The 15,593-nt window shown below is 39.4% G+C and overlaps 1 protein-coding gene across 3 annotated transcripts in view; it reads right to left on the bottom strand.

The window, feature by feature from the left end:
- The window catches only part of LOC111565255 (WD repeat-containing protein 37-like), a 32,542-nt gene that overhangs the window by 10,537 nt on the left and 6,412 nt on the right, over positions 1–15,593 (bottom strand). For 2 of the 3 annotated variants that reach the window (XM_023265301.3, XM_023265293.3), the window contains exons 5-12: positions 11,853–11,917; positions 11,436–11,519; positions 6,799–6,937; positions 6,273–6,344; positions 5,974–6,018; positions 5,703–5,779; positions 5,306–5,540; positions 3,822–3,963 (exon numbers count right to left, since the gene is read on the bottom strand). In XM_023265301.3, the coding sequence (XP_023121069.1) occupies positions 3,822–3,963; positions 5,306–5,540; positions 5,703–5,779; positions 5,974–6,018; positions 6,273–6,344; positions 6,799–6,937; positions 11,436–11,519; positions 11,853–11,917 (859 nt within the window). The remainder of the gene's footprint in view (positions 1–3,821; positions 3,964–5,305; positions 5,541–5,702; positions 5,780–5,973; positions 6,019–6,272; positions 6,345–6,798; positions 6,938–11,435; positions 11,520–11,852; positions 11,918–15,593) is intronic. The other variant, XM_023265316.3, reaches the window with a different exon arrangement.

Here is a 15,593-nt window from a genome sequence, read left to right as displayed (position 1 = left end):
CAATCAATCAATCAATCAATCAATCAATCAATCAATCAATCAATCAATCAATCAATCAAAAATTTCAGGTGGTATTAACTTGATTTGACTCGGACTGCTAAAGCTCTGTAGTAGCTTCACATAAATTGTAAAACTATAGGCTTGGATAAATCCGCTGTCAAAATAATCATTGAAAAATACCTAAAAAGAAAAAAGAAAATAGGGTCATTACATGCCAACTCACCTTGCTGCTAAAAAGTTGTTGCTGAAGATTTATGGCAGTCAATTCTTTTATGCAGTTATTCTTTTATAACTTCTAGATATGACAGAACTGTATTAATACAACATAGAATCAAAATTTGATTGCAAAACAGGAAAACTAGTGGATATATAAATTTTTGAAAATTGAAGATTCTTTATTCAGGTAGAAAATTCTTTCTTTTTTTGGCGGGTTTCGTGAATGTTCAGGACAAATTTCATGCCAGTCCAGTGAGGAAGGAATCACAAGAATAATGACATTAAGCTCTGAGAGTCAAACTTCAAAAATTCTAAAACCGTATTTGGAAAGAAGCTTTGGGATTTTGTTGTTCTAATTTTATTTGTTTTACTGTTTTTATTGTATTGCATTGCCTTCTTCTGGATGTACAGCACTTTGTTTCAATTGTGTTTGTTTAAAGTGCTATATTAATAAAGTTGGATTGGATTGGATTGGATTCTTTGAACTTAATGAAAATTGAATGAACCCTGAGGGTTAGGTGAGTTAGCATGGCATGACCTAATAGAATGACTGTAATTTAAAGAAACACAACTAACAATTAACACAAATGTAAAAGCGAAAAAAGGAAATGACCAAAATTAGCACAAGGTTGAGGTTAAGGTTGTTAATTTTTCACTTACCGTCACTTCTTTTACTATACGTAAATCTGCTGCAGTATTTCTTCTGGCACTGAGACTTTGATCCAAGCAACTGCTTTTAATGACTGATGTTTAAATGTATGAAAATCTCACAGAATCTTGAAACGCACTCACTATAAGTGGATGAGAGTGTAAGCCAAATGCCTAAAATGTAAATGAAACAATTCAGGTACAGACGACTAAGAGGTTTAAGAGCACTCTTATTTTTTCTGTGCTGCTGCAAACCCGACAGTCTCTGAGAACCTGGTAAGTGCTGGTGTATTCCTCCAGAGACGATGTCACATCTGCATGCAGACGCCCCCCCAAAGCCCCCGTCACAGACACACAAACCTGCATTTCTATCAAACCGCAATCGAATGTCTCCGAAAGCCGTCGATGGCAGGAGAGGCAAACGTGACATGGCGTTCTGTTTGTAGAGCAAGCTCGCTGTCATTTCTCGTTTGCTCTCGGCCGTTTTCTTAGCTCGTGCGCAGTTGTCATTACACTGCAATTACAGCGGGGTGGTGGGATGGAGGGTGTATGCTGCACTTTTAGCTGCCGAGGTTCGCTGTCAGGGAGTGTTAGCTGTAATTGCCGCTGAAGACGGTGGAAACGAGAGGCTGTCTCCCCTCTAGCTCTCAACTTCTTCTGCCTATTAAACCATTCACACTGTCCTCTCCTCTGCTGTTGCCACTATAGGGAGATTATGCCATTTATGCCACACACGCTAGGCTGGAGAATCCGGGAAATTAGCAAGACAAATGGCAATGCACGGTTGTTGTAGGACATGATTAAAACCAAAAACATTCACAGGTAAAGTAAGGAAAGTGGAAAAAGTGTTAAAGTGTTTAGTCTGAGTGCTGATGTGACCTTTTACTCTCTTCTCAGACAGAAATGAGATGATTAGTTGATCAATTAAAATAATTCCTTCATAAAACATTCATTTGCAGCTATTTTGACAGCTGATCGTCTTTTGTTTTTACTGGCTTCTCCTTGGATTCAAAATGTGAATATTTGTGGAAGGGGTCAACCAATATAGTTGTATCAGGGCCAAATCTGATATGAATGAATTATTAGTAATGAAGGAGACTGATAACTGATATCTGCAGTAAAAATTTTAATATTGGGGATACAGTTTAGAATAACACAAAATCCAAAATCAAACTCTGTTGAAACGCCTTCAATGGTTTATGTTTCACGTGTTTGCTTGAAAGAGAAATGTTCAGCATTTATGCTTCAGTGTTGGTTGTCTACAACTAATGACATGTAACCAGTCAGACAGACAGAGAGAGGCAAAAGTAACGCTTTTCTTAAATTTTTTAGGGCTACATAGAGAAACAATCACACTCACACCTACGGACAATTTAGAATTACTAATTAACCTCAACATGTTTCTGGACTGTGGGAGAAAGCTGGAGAACCTGGAGAAAACCCACGCATGCACAGGGAGAACACGCAAAGTCCACACAGAAAGATCCCAGAACACGAACCAGGGATCTTCTAGCTGCAAGGCATCAGTGCTAACCACTGAGCCGCTGTGCAGCCTTATTAGGAATCAGTTCAAAAGAAATAACAACACAGATCAATTAAAAAAGAGTGAATATTTAATCCGATAATCACTCAGGCCAACAATCGGTTGACCTTTACTTTGTTGGTTTTCTTCATCTTCTAAACCAAAAAAAAACATTTATCTTTGGTTTTCACTTTTGGTGGAGCAAAAGAAGACATCAGAAGATGTTTCTTTAGACTGTGAGAAACATTTTGAGAACCAAATTTACTTACAAAATAAGTCGCTGTGCATCTTTGATAAAGAAAGACATAACTAGAGTCCAACAATATTTAGCTGCAGAAAGATGGAAAAATGACCTGCAAACTAACTGGTGAACTAGTTTTTGACTGACATCTTTTGAACTGTTAGCTCCACAAAACATGACATTGAAGGAGGTAACCTGGGGCTGTTTAACTTTGTAATGGGCATTTTTGTGCATTTACTGATGTTTGTAAACTAGTCAATTAATTAAGTGCTAAGTTAATTATTACTCAATAATACCACTCCTAAACAGTAAACAGCTTCAACAAGTTTTCGGTCTTTATCTAAACTGCCTTCCTCCATAAACAGCAGAGCTCTGGGCAATCACTACATTTGCCTTCAGGTTTGTTGCTTTAAATGCACAACAGGCAAGGATAGAAGCGGACATATGGGAAGGAAGTAAGGATAGAGGGGAGGAGAGGAAATGAAACGAGGAGGGCTGTTGCTAACTGTGAAACACTGGCGCTTAATCCCATTACAGCAATTGTCTATGGGAGAGAATTAGAGTGGGATCTGCAGGAATTATACATGTTGGGGTCGTACATAATGAGCTCTCCGTAATCCCCACACTTGCAATCAAAGGCTGCCAGAGAGAACCAGCCAGCCAGCACACACATGTAGACGTGCACGTAAACACACACACTCACTCTACTTACGCCTTTTAAAGAGCGCTGCCATTGAAAGCCACAGACAAGCCTGACAGTCATCGTTTTGAAATGAGCGGCTGCAATTGAGTGTTAACAGCGAGCAAAGTGCCAAATTACACAGAGTGGGGGATTAACGCAGAAACGGACAGATAAATGAACAGGAGAGCGAGGCAGAAAGAGAGGTAGGAAGAGGCAGAGAGAAGAGAAAGAGAAGCAAACTGTCGAAGTGAGGAGAAGTGCTCAGTAATGAATGAGAGGCAAGTGGAGGATTTGGCTTAGAGCAATAGGGTCTGTAAATTAATGTAAAAGGAAAAAGGGAGGGAAAAAAGCAGAAAGTGCTGGAGGGATTCACAGAACAAGGAGATGTTACAGCACCACCCTGTGGGCAAAACAAAGACTGCGCCAACTATCCATCACATGAAACATTTAGGTGTCAATTAGTGACATCTCAACCAGGAAGGGACAGTGTGTGTGTTGTGAGAGATACTCACTCAGTGTGTCCCTGGAAGACGTTGACAGAGTGGATGGACGGGTCTCTGAAGTCCCACAGTCTGAAGGTAGTGTCTCTAGATGAGGTGACCACCAGGCGCTGGGTGGGGTGGGTGCAGCAGTGGGTCAGCTCCTGGTCATGACCTACACACAGACACATAGTAACACAATATTCCACTGTTTCCACATGTATTATTAAATGATCTTCATAGGGGAAAACTGTTTATACAGCGACGAAGCACAAAGTAGGATGTCATGACAGGGGAAGTGTTTTGGTGAAACATTTGCATGCAGGGAGGCAAATATTGTCATTAAAATGGATAATTCACCAAAAATAACTTGCAAAACTGCTTTACTGACATTTTCAGCGCGTAGGTTGTTGCTCAGCGGTTGTTGTTGTTGTTTCCTTTACTGAAGGGGATTTGAAAATAGTAACAAGTAGATAGTGGAATGGGAGGACAAAGTGCATGACATATGCAGCCAATGGCAGGTTTATACTCCCAGCCTACATCTTGTGAGTCAGACTGCCAAACAGGCAGCAGGTTTTGTTCCACAAATTTGTCAAAACCTGTTAAAGGAACAGTTCGACATTTTGTAAGAGAGTGGTGCCCAGCTTATATCTATATGCTTAAACCAAAGAGTTTGCCAGAAGCCAAACTGTTGGTCTTCTAAGGTTTCTGTGTCCAAAATCACCCCTTTTATCACTCATCCACTACTCTCTATACAATAAACACTTAATAGTTTACTCAATTCTGGGCAGAAAATTGATTTCCAACACTTGCTTGCTAACCATCATGTTTTTGTGTCATTGCTGATCGCTATAGTGACGCACATCAGTAATTTTCTCATCTATAAAATGCAGCGCATAGCATTGTGGGATTGGTACCAGAAAGTAGTATACACGTCATGGACACTACTTGCTGAAACGCACAAAATATAAAATGTTAAGTAATAAGCTGTAGAGAACCTAACATACAAGTTGGTCCCCCGTTTTTAGTCTTTGTGCTGAGCTGTGCCTTCATATTTAGCTTTGCAATATGAGACTCGCATCAGTAGTTTTCTTGGATTATATTTATTCCAATTTGTAGACTCACATTAAGGAGATTAAACAGTTTTTTTTCACTGTGGACTTTAGGAATGACAAAACAAGAGCCAATTTTGCCCACAACCGCTCCATGAAATTAACAGCGACAAAAAACGGCCCATTTTGTCTTCCATTTAAGTTCAGTTTCTTGTTCTTAAGAGGTCAAATAGGCCTGTTAAGCAGTAAAACTTTATGCTTGAGGCATTCCCGACAAAAACTACTTTCATGTCTTTTCAGAAACCTAAAAACTTCACATATTTGGGTGAGTTGAAACTTGTTTGCTTTCTTGGGTATTAATTTGGACCGACCTGTACCCTGACCTCATACTGCTGGACGAACTAAATGACATGAAAGCAACATAATGTGCAATATTATGACATAACTATGAGCCACTTTACATACCAGTGAGCGTGTGAACCAGTTCAGACGTCTCCACTTCATACAGGTTTGCTGCACGATCCCAGGAAGCTGTCACCACCTGTCGGCCTCCCACCAACCAATCAGCTGCGATCACCACGCCCTGGTGGCTCTTCAGGGTTGCTGTAGCAACCCGGACTGTGGGGACCTCGCATGGGCCCTCGCCGTCCACCTCGCCTTCCTCTCTGTCTGATGAGTCCTGGTCATCATCACATGGAGCCTGTGGAAGAACAACCAATAGTTGAGTCAGCACACGGCGATGATCTCATTCTGGTGTGATTCATTAATTATGGAGAATAAAGTGACCTCTTTGGCAAATGTGATAAATCCTTTTTAGCAGGTTGTAAAAACCCTGTGAAGAGAAACAGTCCAAGCTACTCACACTGACATCTGGTGGTGGCTGCGGGGCAGGAAGCTGCACCATGTAGCGCCAGATGTGAGCCGTCTGGTCCCCGGAGGCTGTGAAAGCATGTGCAAGTACACATCAACAGAAACGCAACACAATTACATCTACACACAAATGGCTGCTGGAGACAACAGATGCAGCAGAAAATGGATGAAACAGTCCTGAGGAGAACAAACCTGTTGATACAGATGCTGTATTAAATGTAGTCAATTAAGCAAATTAAACACACATTGATTCAAACACATACCTGTAAGGGCCATCTGCTCTGTGGGGTGGAACTTGATGGAGTTGACTGTGACCGGGAAAGAAAACGACAATGAAACAAGGTTACATCAAGTGTTCCTGTTATCTGACAAGGCATGTGAGCAAATGTTGACAGTTATATAAAAACAGATATGACCTAACAGAAGGTGCTTCGTATAGTCATTTTATCATTTAAGGTTCCTTCAGACTAGTCTTTAATTTCTTTGATGAATATAATTTTAACTCATGCAGTTTGAAATCTCTGAATAGCTGGAGACATATACATTTCTTAGGTAGAATTACCTGATCCTGCATGGCCGGCATACCTCAGCAGACATTTCCCAGTCTCTATACTCCACAGTAGAGCTGAGTGGTCTGTTAAGGGAGAGCAGAAGTAAATAATATGTAGCTGTTCACATTTTTATAATGATTTCATATTATAATATATGTGCATAGTGGGCAAACCTTTTAGGATTTGGTACAACCTGTGGACATTGTTGAGCTAAATCAGGTTCAACAAGTTTAGGCTCTTAAAAAAAAAGAATGAAAATCATGTTTCTAGAGAATTAGTCTGGATATATACTGGCACTACAACACTACTAGCGTACAGCAGAAGCCATCAATCATCGTAACTATGTTCTCATTTTTTGCTAATGGCACCAAGGCATCACAATTAATTTGACAATGATATAATGATGGAAATATTGCTTGCAGCACCTTTAGTCTTTACTAATTATTAATATTTAAAACCACAGTGTCTCATTGTGGCTGTGTATCAACAAAGCCACAGTGACTGATTTATATAGTCTGTAGAAATGACTTGGTGTACCTGCCGAGGCGGTGCCCAGGACCACTGGCTGAGTTCGGGTTACACTGAGGTCCCAGATCCCGTCCCGATGGCCCATGTACTCCTTGAGAAGCTGGCACAAAGCCCGAGAGCCTGTGGTGGCTTTGAAACTGGACACAATCTGAACAGAGAGGGAGGAGAGGTGGGTGTGAAGGAGGGAAAAGAAGCAGAGAGGGATGGGTATTGATCCAGCTGCTGGACCAAAACCTAACTGCACACAGTTTTGCTAAAATGAAAGAAAGAGTAGGTGCATCGATAGAAAGTTGTCCGAATGAAGATCAATACTTTAAAAAAATTCTAGAGTATGTACGTCTCAACTTACAGGACTTGTGTCTGACTATATGCACTATTATTACAAGTGAGAAGAATTTGGGTTCAGTAATTATGTCAATGTAACTGAAATCTGGCTAAAAACTGTAGACCAGTGAATAGTAGCTTTTAATTTTACAGGTTTTAAAACAGGTATGACACAGTTTGCCGTTGCTTTGTGACAAACAGCTTTCCAGATAACAGTTTGATATGTTAGATCTAGGGCCTGTATCACAAAATGAGACTGGTGGGTTATAGCAGCCACCTTTATAGGTAACTCCAGTTTATTGGTGTCTCAAAACCATTTTCACTTTTAGCTGCTAACTAAATGGCTTCACAGGAGGTTAACTTGAAAGAATCAGATCAAAACCTGTTGGCAGCATGACATCGCTCAGGAACTCATTCCTACAGGATCCTGATGGGAACAAAAGTTTCAATACAGCGATGAAAGTGTCAATAAAACTACACTGAGACATTTTGATCAATTAGAATAGTTTTCTTTCCATGAAAATTACATCAGAGATAGAATAACCCTCTTTGGGTTTTAAGCAAACGTAAAGAAAGTCTCACACAAACTAATGAATGTTCCATGCCCAATTACAGTTGCTAATAATTGAGCACATTGTTAATTAACTCCTTATCAGGCGTTTGTTTGTTGGAGCAGAGATGACCTGTACTCTCTCTTTCTGTGTTGGCAGCAGAAGCCTGCAGTGTATCTTGCTCATAACGGTGTGTTTCATCATGAGACTCTCACTCGAGATGTTTGAACATTGTTCAAATATTAAAAGGCCTACAGTTTCTAATAATTCTGACACCTATTTATTATTATTTTTTATTAATATTTTCATCACTACAATGAATATTTGGGCATTAATTCCACAGTTTCTATAGCTTCTTATTTTATTACTCTGCCAATGAACGTGGTGGAGTTATGTGACGATCGGCGTCTGTCTGTCTGTCTGTCTCTGTCTGTCTGTCTGTCTGTCTGTCTGTCTGTCTGTCTGTCTGTCTGTCTGTTAGCGACATTACTCAAAAACGGACAAATGGATTTTGATGAAATCAGAGGTCAGAAATGACACAAGGACCACCTGATTAGATGTTGGCAGTTTGCAGCTTATAGTCTAGATCCATGGATTTGTTCCAGATTTCTGTATCATTGCCAGATAGCGGCACGGTGTCACTGTAACTATGACAACAAGTGAACACTATGATAGCTGCCTGCTGACAATCACATGATTGTTATCCTACTACAAATCGTCCATTACGGATTTATTGGGACTTATCCATCAGAAATCATAGAAGAACAATTGATTAAATTGCGGGGGTGTTTCTGAGTCCCATCAATTCCCAGCATCCGCTACACATTTAAGTCACGCGATTTGGTATCCGTACATAACGTACACAAATTTCTTCAAGATTTCAGCCATTGAAAATGAAAAAACTGAGCAGCCTTGGCGGAGTACTGCACTCTCTGAGTGCTTTTTAGTTCTACTTGTGTCAAGACAATGTCATAATTTGAACAATCTTTATGATACAGGCTCCTAGAATGTTAGCCAGTAAAAGTCGTATGTATAATCTGTGTAAACAAGCGCTGTTTTTATGTCAACCAAAAGGTTTGCAATGTCACACTGCACCAAACTGCGTGTCGCTGAAGTATTAATATCAAGTCTGCTGATGTGTCAAATAGGAGGGAAGATCATCACTGTGGTGCACCTCTAAAAATATCCACTGGTCTGGTTACACACAGCCTTCGGTCACTGCAGGCTTTGAGATCAACAAACTATAAAGTGAATTGTAGTTTGACTTGTCACACAGCGCTCACAGCCTGTACTCTACATGCTGCTGCAAGCAGACGGCTGACCACAGCAATAAGCTCAGATCATTGGTAGTCATTAGACGCAGCAGCGAAGCATCTGGTTCACACACGTCAGACTGTGTTAATACACACTCTCATTCTGTCCTGACGGTTTATTTTCACATTACACTACAATGCAATCGTATTTGTTTCCTGTCATTAGAACACAATGAGCAGGGAGCAACAAGAAAACAGCCCATTCCATTCAAGGTCAACCAAGTAGTACACTGAGGCTGTAGTTAGTGCACAACATTAGTTTCAAGTCCCTTCAGTCTTTACAAAATTAGTTTTTGATATGTTAGCTGTAGATCATGTAGCAGCTAGTTCTGTCAGGGGGTTAATCTAAAGAGTCCTCCCTTGATCTCGCGTATCCTCTTTTTCTAACATTTAAAGCAGAAGAGGATCATGTCCCACTCTTCATCCAGCTCAGGCTTTGGCTGCATTCTGACTGTTTCTTTGCTTTAAAAAGGCAATGCCAAGACAACATGTTACATAGAATGGAAGATAACGGAATAGGAATGAGAAAGTCAACATTTCATTGTTCAATATTTGCACTGGTGCATTTAAAGGAGTAGTAAAGATATTTTGGGAAATGAGCTATTTGCATTTTAGCCGGGTGGTGCACAAAAAGACCTATACCACAATCATGTTTGTATTTCAAGCAGCCAGTTACTTTAGCATAATACAAGTTCTGGAAACAAAGAACCTGGTTTAGTCAAATATAACTGAGTCTGCTCCCCAGATCTGCTAAAGCTCACATAAAAAACATGTTTTATGTACATATTGAATCTGTAAAACACCAGTCTAAAAACAGTTCTCCGCTTTATGGGGCTTACTGCACCAGACATTTGTTGTTTGGAAGAATTTACCCAAAAATCAGCAGAAACTCCAGTAAGTCACAGGTTTTGGCTAAGATAAAGTCTGGCACATAACTTCCTGAAAAACAGGTGCTGCTGGGAGGATTTTCTTAGATGTGGACCAAGGCAGGCAGGCTGTTTCCTGCTGTTTCAAGTCTTTGTGCAAAGCTCAGCTAAACCAGCTATTGGCATTACATTCATTTCTAATGTACAAACTAGTGGTGGGACATGATTTTAAAAAATTATCCATTATAGGCTTTGTAATTATTTAATCGAGATTAATCGCATTTTTGTCAAATAGCAATATTTGACACAATAAACAAACTTTTTTACTTCAAATAAATTTTGGTTGATGACTAAACCAATGAATAGACATACATGAACGTAAACAGCAAAAATGTTTCATTTATATTTATCTGCACTTTTCTTCTGTCTACTACATTCACAGATTACTGCAAACTCAAAGTGAGATCATAGCGATTATATTCAATATTTTAAGACTTTTTGTAAACTCAAGCACTTTCAATGTCTTGAAAAGTGGTCTATTATGGGATGGCTAATTGATGGCCGTTTGCCGGTACCAGGACTGTCGTAGCTAATGTCGGTCCGACACATCGCAAAACTTTCATTGTTTTAGGGGGCTTTCTTAAGTCATTTTTTGGCCTTTTTGCCTTTATTGTAGTGCACAGTGGAGAGACACAGGAAACAGCAGGAAAAGACTGGGGGAAAGACATGCAGTAAATGGCTACGGGTTGGACTCGAACCCATGATCGCTGCGTTGGGACTATAACCCTTGTTTATGGGTGGCCCGCTCAACCTGTTGAGCTACAGGGGTGCCCGAGAAACTTTCGTTAAACGTCTAAACCAGCTATCGTTGAACTAAAATCAGGACAGATTCAGCCGCTTATTTCTCGCCTCCAACGCTTTCAGAAATAATTTTTGCTGAACAGTTTTCATAATAATAAAAGAGAAAGTTTGCAACGTTTGCGCTGATTCACTCAGTGCTACCTGTGCATCTTCTTCACAACTGGCAAACAGACTTTAGGTTCATTATCGCCACCTACTGCGCTGGAGTGTGCATCAGTGTTAATAGTGTTTAACAAATTAGGAAACTGAAAAAGGTGCGATGAAATGCACTCTTTTTTTAACCCGTTATTTTTTCTGTAATTAATTGGAATTAACACATTAAAGTCTCAGCCATAGTACAAACACGAGAATGGTATTGACCTTCCCTTGTTATTCTCAACAAGAAAGGGTCTAAGCATAGTTCCCAAAATATTTTGCACTGTTCCTTTAATAGGTATCCAGCTTTTTACTGGTTACTGGTTAATTTTAGTTCTATCTTGAGTACAAATTTTTGACTTAACTTGTCCTGTGATATGGGAAAAGCAGCTTGACATTTGGCATTTATTGTTTAAAGTAACAGATAAATCCATTTTCTACCATGTATAAATGCAGCCGTTCACCCAAATGACTTCAGTGTGGGTGCAGAGCAGAGAAGAGACGAGGAGTCAAGGTCAGACTCTAGTTAAAAAGAGACTCAGCCCACAGCTGTCCCCCACGATGCTTAGCAACAAACAGAGCATTCAGGAAGTTACCCATGAATCTCCGCCCCACAACTCCCATGTGGCCACACTGAAGTTGCGAGGTCCACCTATTTTGCTCTGGAAAGTGTACAAGCGCTACATTGGCAAAAGATTAAAAAGGAAGAAGTCAAGGGAGATGTCATTTTGTAGTAAATGTTTAAGATCACACAGAGTTTTCTTTAACTAAACTCTATAGCTATAATAATGCATCATTCAGGCAAAAATGTAAAAAATAAACAAGGATTTTGGGTCACAATTTCATTTGTTTACTATACACATCATAAACTTTCTGACCACTCATTCTGAAACACAGAGGCTTTTGACACTGTGTTTCCCCAGACAGGCATCAATCCTAAAAGCTCAAATATTTACACACATGACAGGTCTACAAGCTCTACTGAACAGGCTATCACAGCTGGTGGCAGGTACCTTGCTGGTAGAGGCTTTGTAGGTCGTCTTCAGCTTCTGTGACAGTTGACTGGTGCTGTGACTGGCTGTATGATGGAGAGACAAAGAACAATGAATGAAGTGAAGTGTTAAACCGTTTGGTTTCACTGCTGCAGTAACGGCCTAATAAACTGTCAAGACTTTAAGCAGCAAACACGCCAACAATGCATGGCCTTGTTGTGTGTTTATATATTATATGCACATATATAAGCTGTCAGCTCTGTCTGTAAACTGCTAATGACTACTGAACACTGCATGTGTGAGCTTATTTCAGCAAACGAGACTTGACTCAAAGTATATAAGTCTGGTCTAAGTTACCATGGGAACATACTGCTCCAGACTACCTAGATGATGCTATTGTCAGCTGGGGCTTCATATCAGGCCTAATCTGAATCCAACACAATGTTTGATTCAGTTTTTTTTCCCGTTTACTGAAGTACTATGAAAAGTCAGACTGCAAAGTCTTCCAGTCAACACATACGATTTTAAAAATCCAGCAATTAAAATGAAGCTGGTTGTTGGCAACTGAAACACATCTATTGAAAACATAACAGGGTTACACAGCCAGTCTGAGGCTGTTATGTAACCAACTAGTAAAATCTGACTAAATGTTAGTTTCTAGAAAATGTAGGTGCTTACACATTATGTATATATATGTTTTTTTCTTTACATAATATCACACAAAATTCCATTTCTTTGTACAGGAATTGAAGCCATGACATATAGTCTGGCCAAAATATACATAAAATCAGCAAATAATGTTGATATAAAACCCTCTCATTTAAAAAAAAAGTCACAGACACGAACTGAGTGCAACAATAGGTAAAAAGAAAAGCACTCAGAGAGCGCAGTACTCCGCCAAGGCTGTTTGTGTAATCAGAAATCACGGCAACATAGAATCTGGCCATGTAATATAGATCTATCCACAAACTAAGTAAATAAATAATAAATGACCTTGCAGTGAGCACAGAAGTGTGTTATGCATGTGTACGTTATGTACGGATACCGAATTGTGTGACTGAAATATGTAGCAGGCGGCAGGAATTGATGCAGGCAGCTGACATAGCGTTCATTTGTTGTCATAGTTAAGGTGACGCTGTGTCACTATCTCGCAATGACACAGAAATCTTTAACAAATCTGTGTATCCAGACTTTAAGCTGCATCACTACCAAAATCTAATCAGGTGGTCCTTGTGTCATTTCTGACCTTCCCTAAAAATTTCATCCAAATCTGTTAGTCCATTTTTGAGTAATGTTGTGGACAGATGAATAGATTGACATATTCACAGAAGGACAAATGTATGCAATTGGCACATAACTCCGCCGCGTTCCTTGGCAAAGTAATAATCATTCACAGTTTGTAACCCTGTTTCCTGATGGACTGAGTGATGAAGTTTTACTACAGTTCCATTGTAACAGTAAAAGCCTACTCAGGTACAGGAAAGGGTAGATTGATGACATGAATTCTGACTAAGCTGGTGAAACCTGAAACTAAGTGTCAGATAAATATCAGTTAAACTACTCTGTGTTGACATGCCTTCACTTGCATGGATATTCACTGCAATTCCTAAACTAGGAATAAACTAGATTTTGTTACTAGTAGGGCCTTCCTGCAGTAAATAGTGTTCACTTCTGCATTTTGTTTTCGAAATGAAAATTTCACTGCTTATTCAGATCAGATGGAAAACCGTCAAAAAAGGTATATTAATGAGAACCAGCGCATGTTTATCAAGGCTCCATCTGCTTGATCTACTTTATCAATCACAAACGTAGGATCTGAAAACCATCTTCATAATCATTTTAATTCCATAACACTCAGGGTCTTTGATGAATTAGCACCTGCTAAGATGATAATAATCTCAGACAAACAGAAAGCTCCGACAGTAGCACATCAAAAGAATCAGAGAATGCAGCAAGACAGAATTAAAACAGGGAGAAAAGTCAACTTCAGATTGATTATGACATCCAGAAAGAGAAACTTTGTCTCTGCAACTTTGAGTTATACAGAGCTAGGCAGTCCCATTCTCTTGTATCAATATTAATACTCCTGCTTTGTTTGCCATTGATGGATTTCATTTGCCTCTGACTTCTTGACAGCCAAAAAATGCAACGAGCGTGAAGATTTTTCTCCTCAAAATATTGAAAATATCCACTCAGTCCAGCAGAGACATTATGGCCTTAACGTGCAGTAACATCAGACATAAAATGCTTTTATGTCTGACGTTACTGCAAATAACAACATTCTCGAATAAGTACAGCAGCTTAAACTGTCCATGTGCACATTAGATATTCTGCCAACAAACATTTTAAGTGTTTTTTAGTAGTGGATTTGTTGCATACTGTAAATTTTTCAAGCTTCAATAAAAACTGCAGTTGCCATTCCCCTTAAGGTCTATCTCAAATCTCCCCTTCATAAGATTACTGATAAGGTACTTTTTAATCAAATCTATAATTTCTTGCAGACAAATGACACCTTGACAGCTTTCAATCAGATTTTTACTCATATTGAAGCACTGCAACCGCTCTCATAAAGATTCTAAATGACAGTCGGCTGCATATTGATTCACCTAGTGTTATTAGAACTTAATGCAGAATTTGATATTGTGGATCATGAAGTACTTCCAGACGGATTAAACTTGGGTCTGTCTATCAGGATTGGTCCTCAGATAGCACAAATCATACTTAGAGGCCAAAGGTCATGTAGTCAATCTAATTAATTATGAATCTGAAAGCACCGCCATGACGTACAGAATCCCATAAGAATTCCTTTTTGAGCCCCTCTTATTCAACCTGTACATTCCTCATCTTTTTCAAACCCTCCAAGACTACAGGGCTGCTTATCATATGAAGATGATATCCAGATCTGTCTACAACTCTCATCTAATGACAGCAGTCCAGGAGACTCTGTATCTGTGCCTAGTCAAAGTAAACAACGGGATGCAGCAGAACTCCCTTTAACTAAATAAAGATAAGAATGAAATTATACGTTTTGGCAATAAAAAAGGCAGGCTGGCGCTCAGTGTTTACCTGGAGTCTATGGCACTAAAAACCCACACCCACATCAAGAATCTTGTTGTAATCATTGACGAGGATCTAAAATTCAGCAGCCACATAAAAGCTGTAATTAAATCCTCATTCTGGCATCCTAAAAATGCATAAAAAGAGAAATGTTGTGGCCTGGGTTTAGAAAAGCTAACTTATCTTTTTATTTCTTGTAGGGGGAACTAATGCACTCATTTCTGCCTCCAGTAACACCATTAGACATTTGCAATTCATTCAAAGTGTTGCAGCCAGAATACTGACAAAGTACCAGCCTCCACGTAAAGGTAAATATAGAACTGAATTTAAGGCCCAACTTATTTTATGTAGGTTTCTCATTGGTGAGGCTGGTAGGTCTCTCAGAGCTGCATGAAATAGTGTCCAGAGTTCAAACCAAACATGGTAAAATGGTTTTAGCCATTATGCTGTCCACTGCTGGAATCGGCTCCCCTTGGAAGTTAGATACTCCAGAACTGTAGCTATTTTTAACCTAAGCGAAAGACTTTTCTTTTCTCCCCTGCTCTTAAATTAATGTACCAGTTTTGACTTCTTCTACAAATTTACATACTTTTATTAAATTTGCCTGTACTTTTATTCATTTTATATTTTACATGTGTTTATTTGCTGTACCTTTTGGCTGTAAAGCACTTTGAATAACCTGTGTATAATAAGGTGAGTGCTATG

This window comes from Amphiprion ocellaris, chromosome 22 (genome assembly GCF_022539595.1).
Source record: "Amphiprion ocellaris isolate individual 3 ecotype Okinawa chromosome 22, ASM2253959v1, whole genome shotgun sequence".
Lineage (NCBI taxonomy): Eukaryota > Metazoa > Chordata > Actinopteri > Pomacentridae > Amphiprion > Amphiprion ocellaris.
This window is presented reverse-complemented; position numbering and strand designations above follow the sequence as displayed.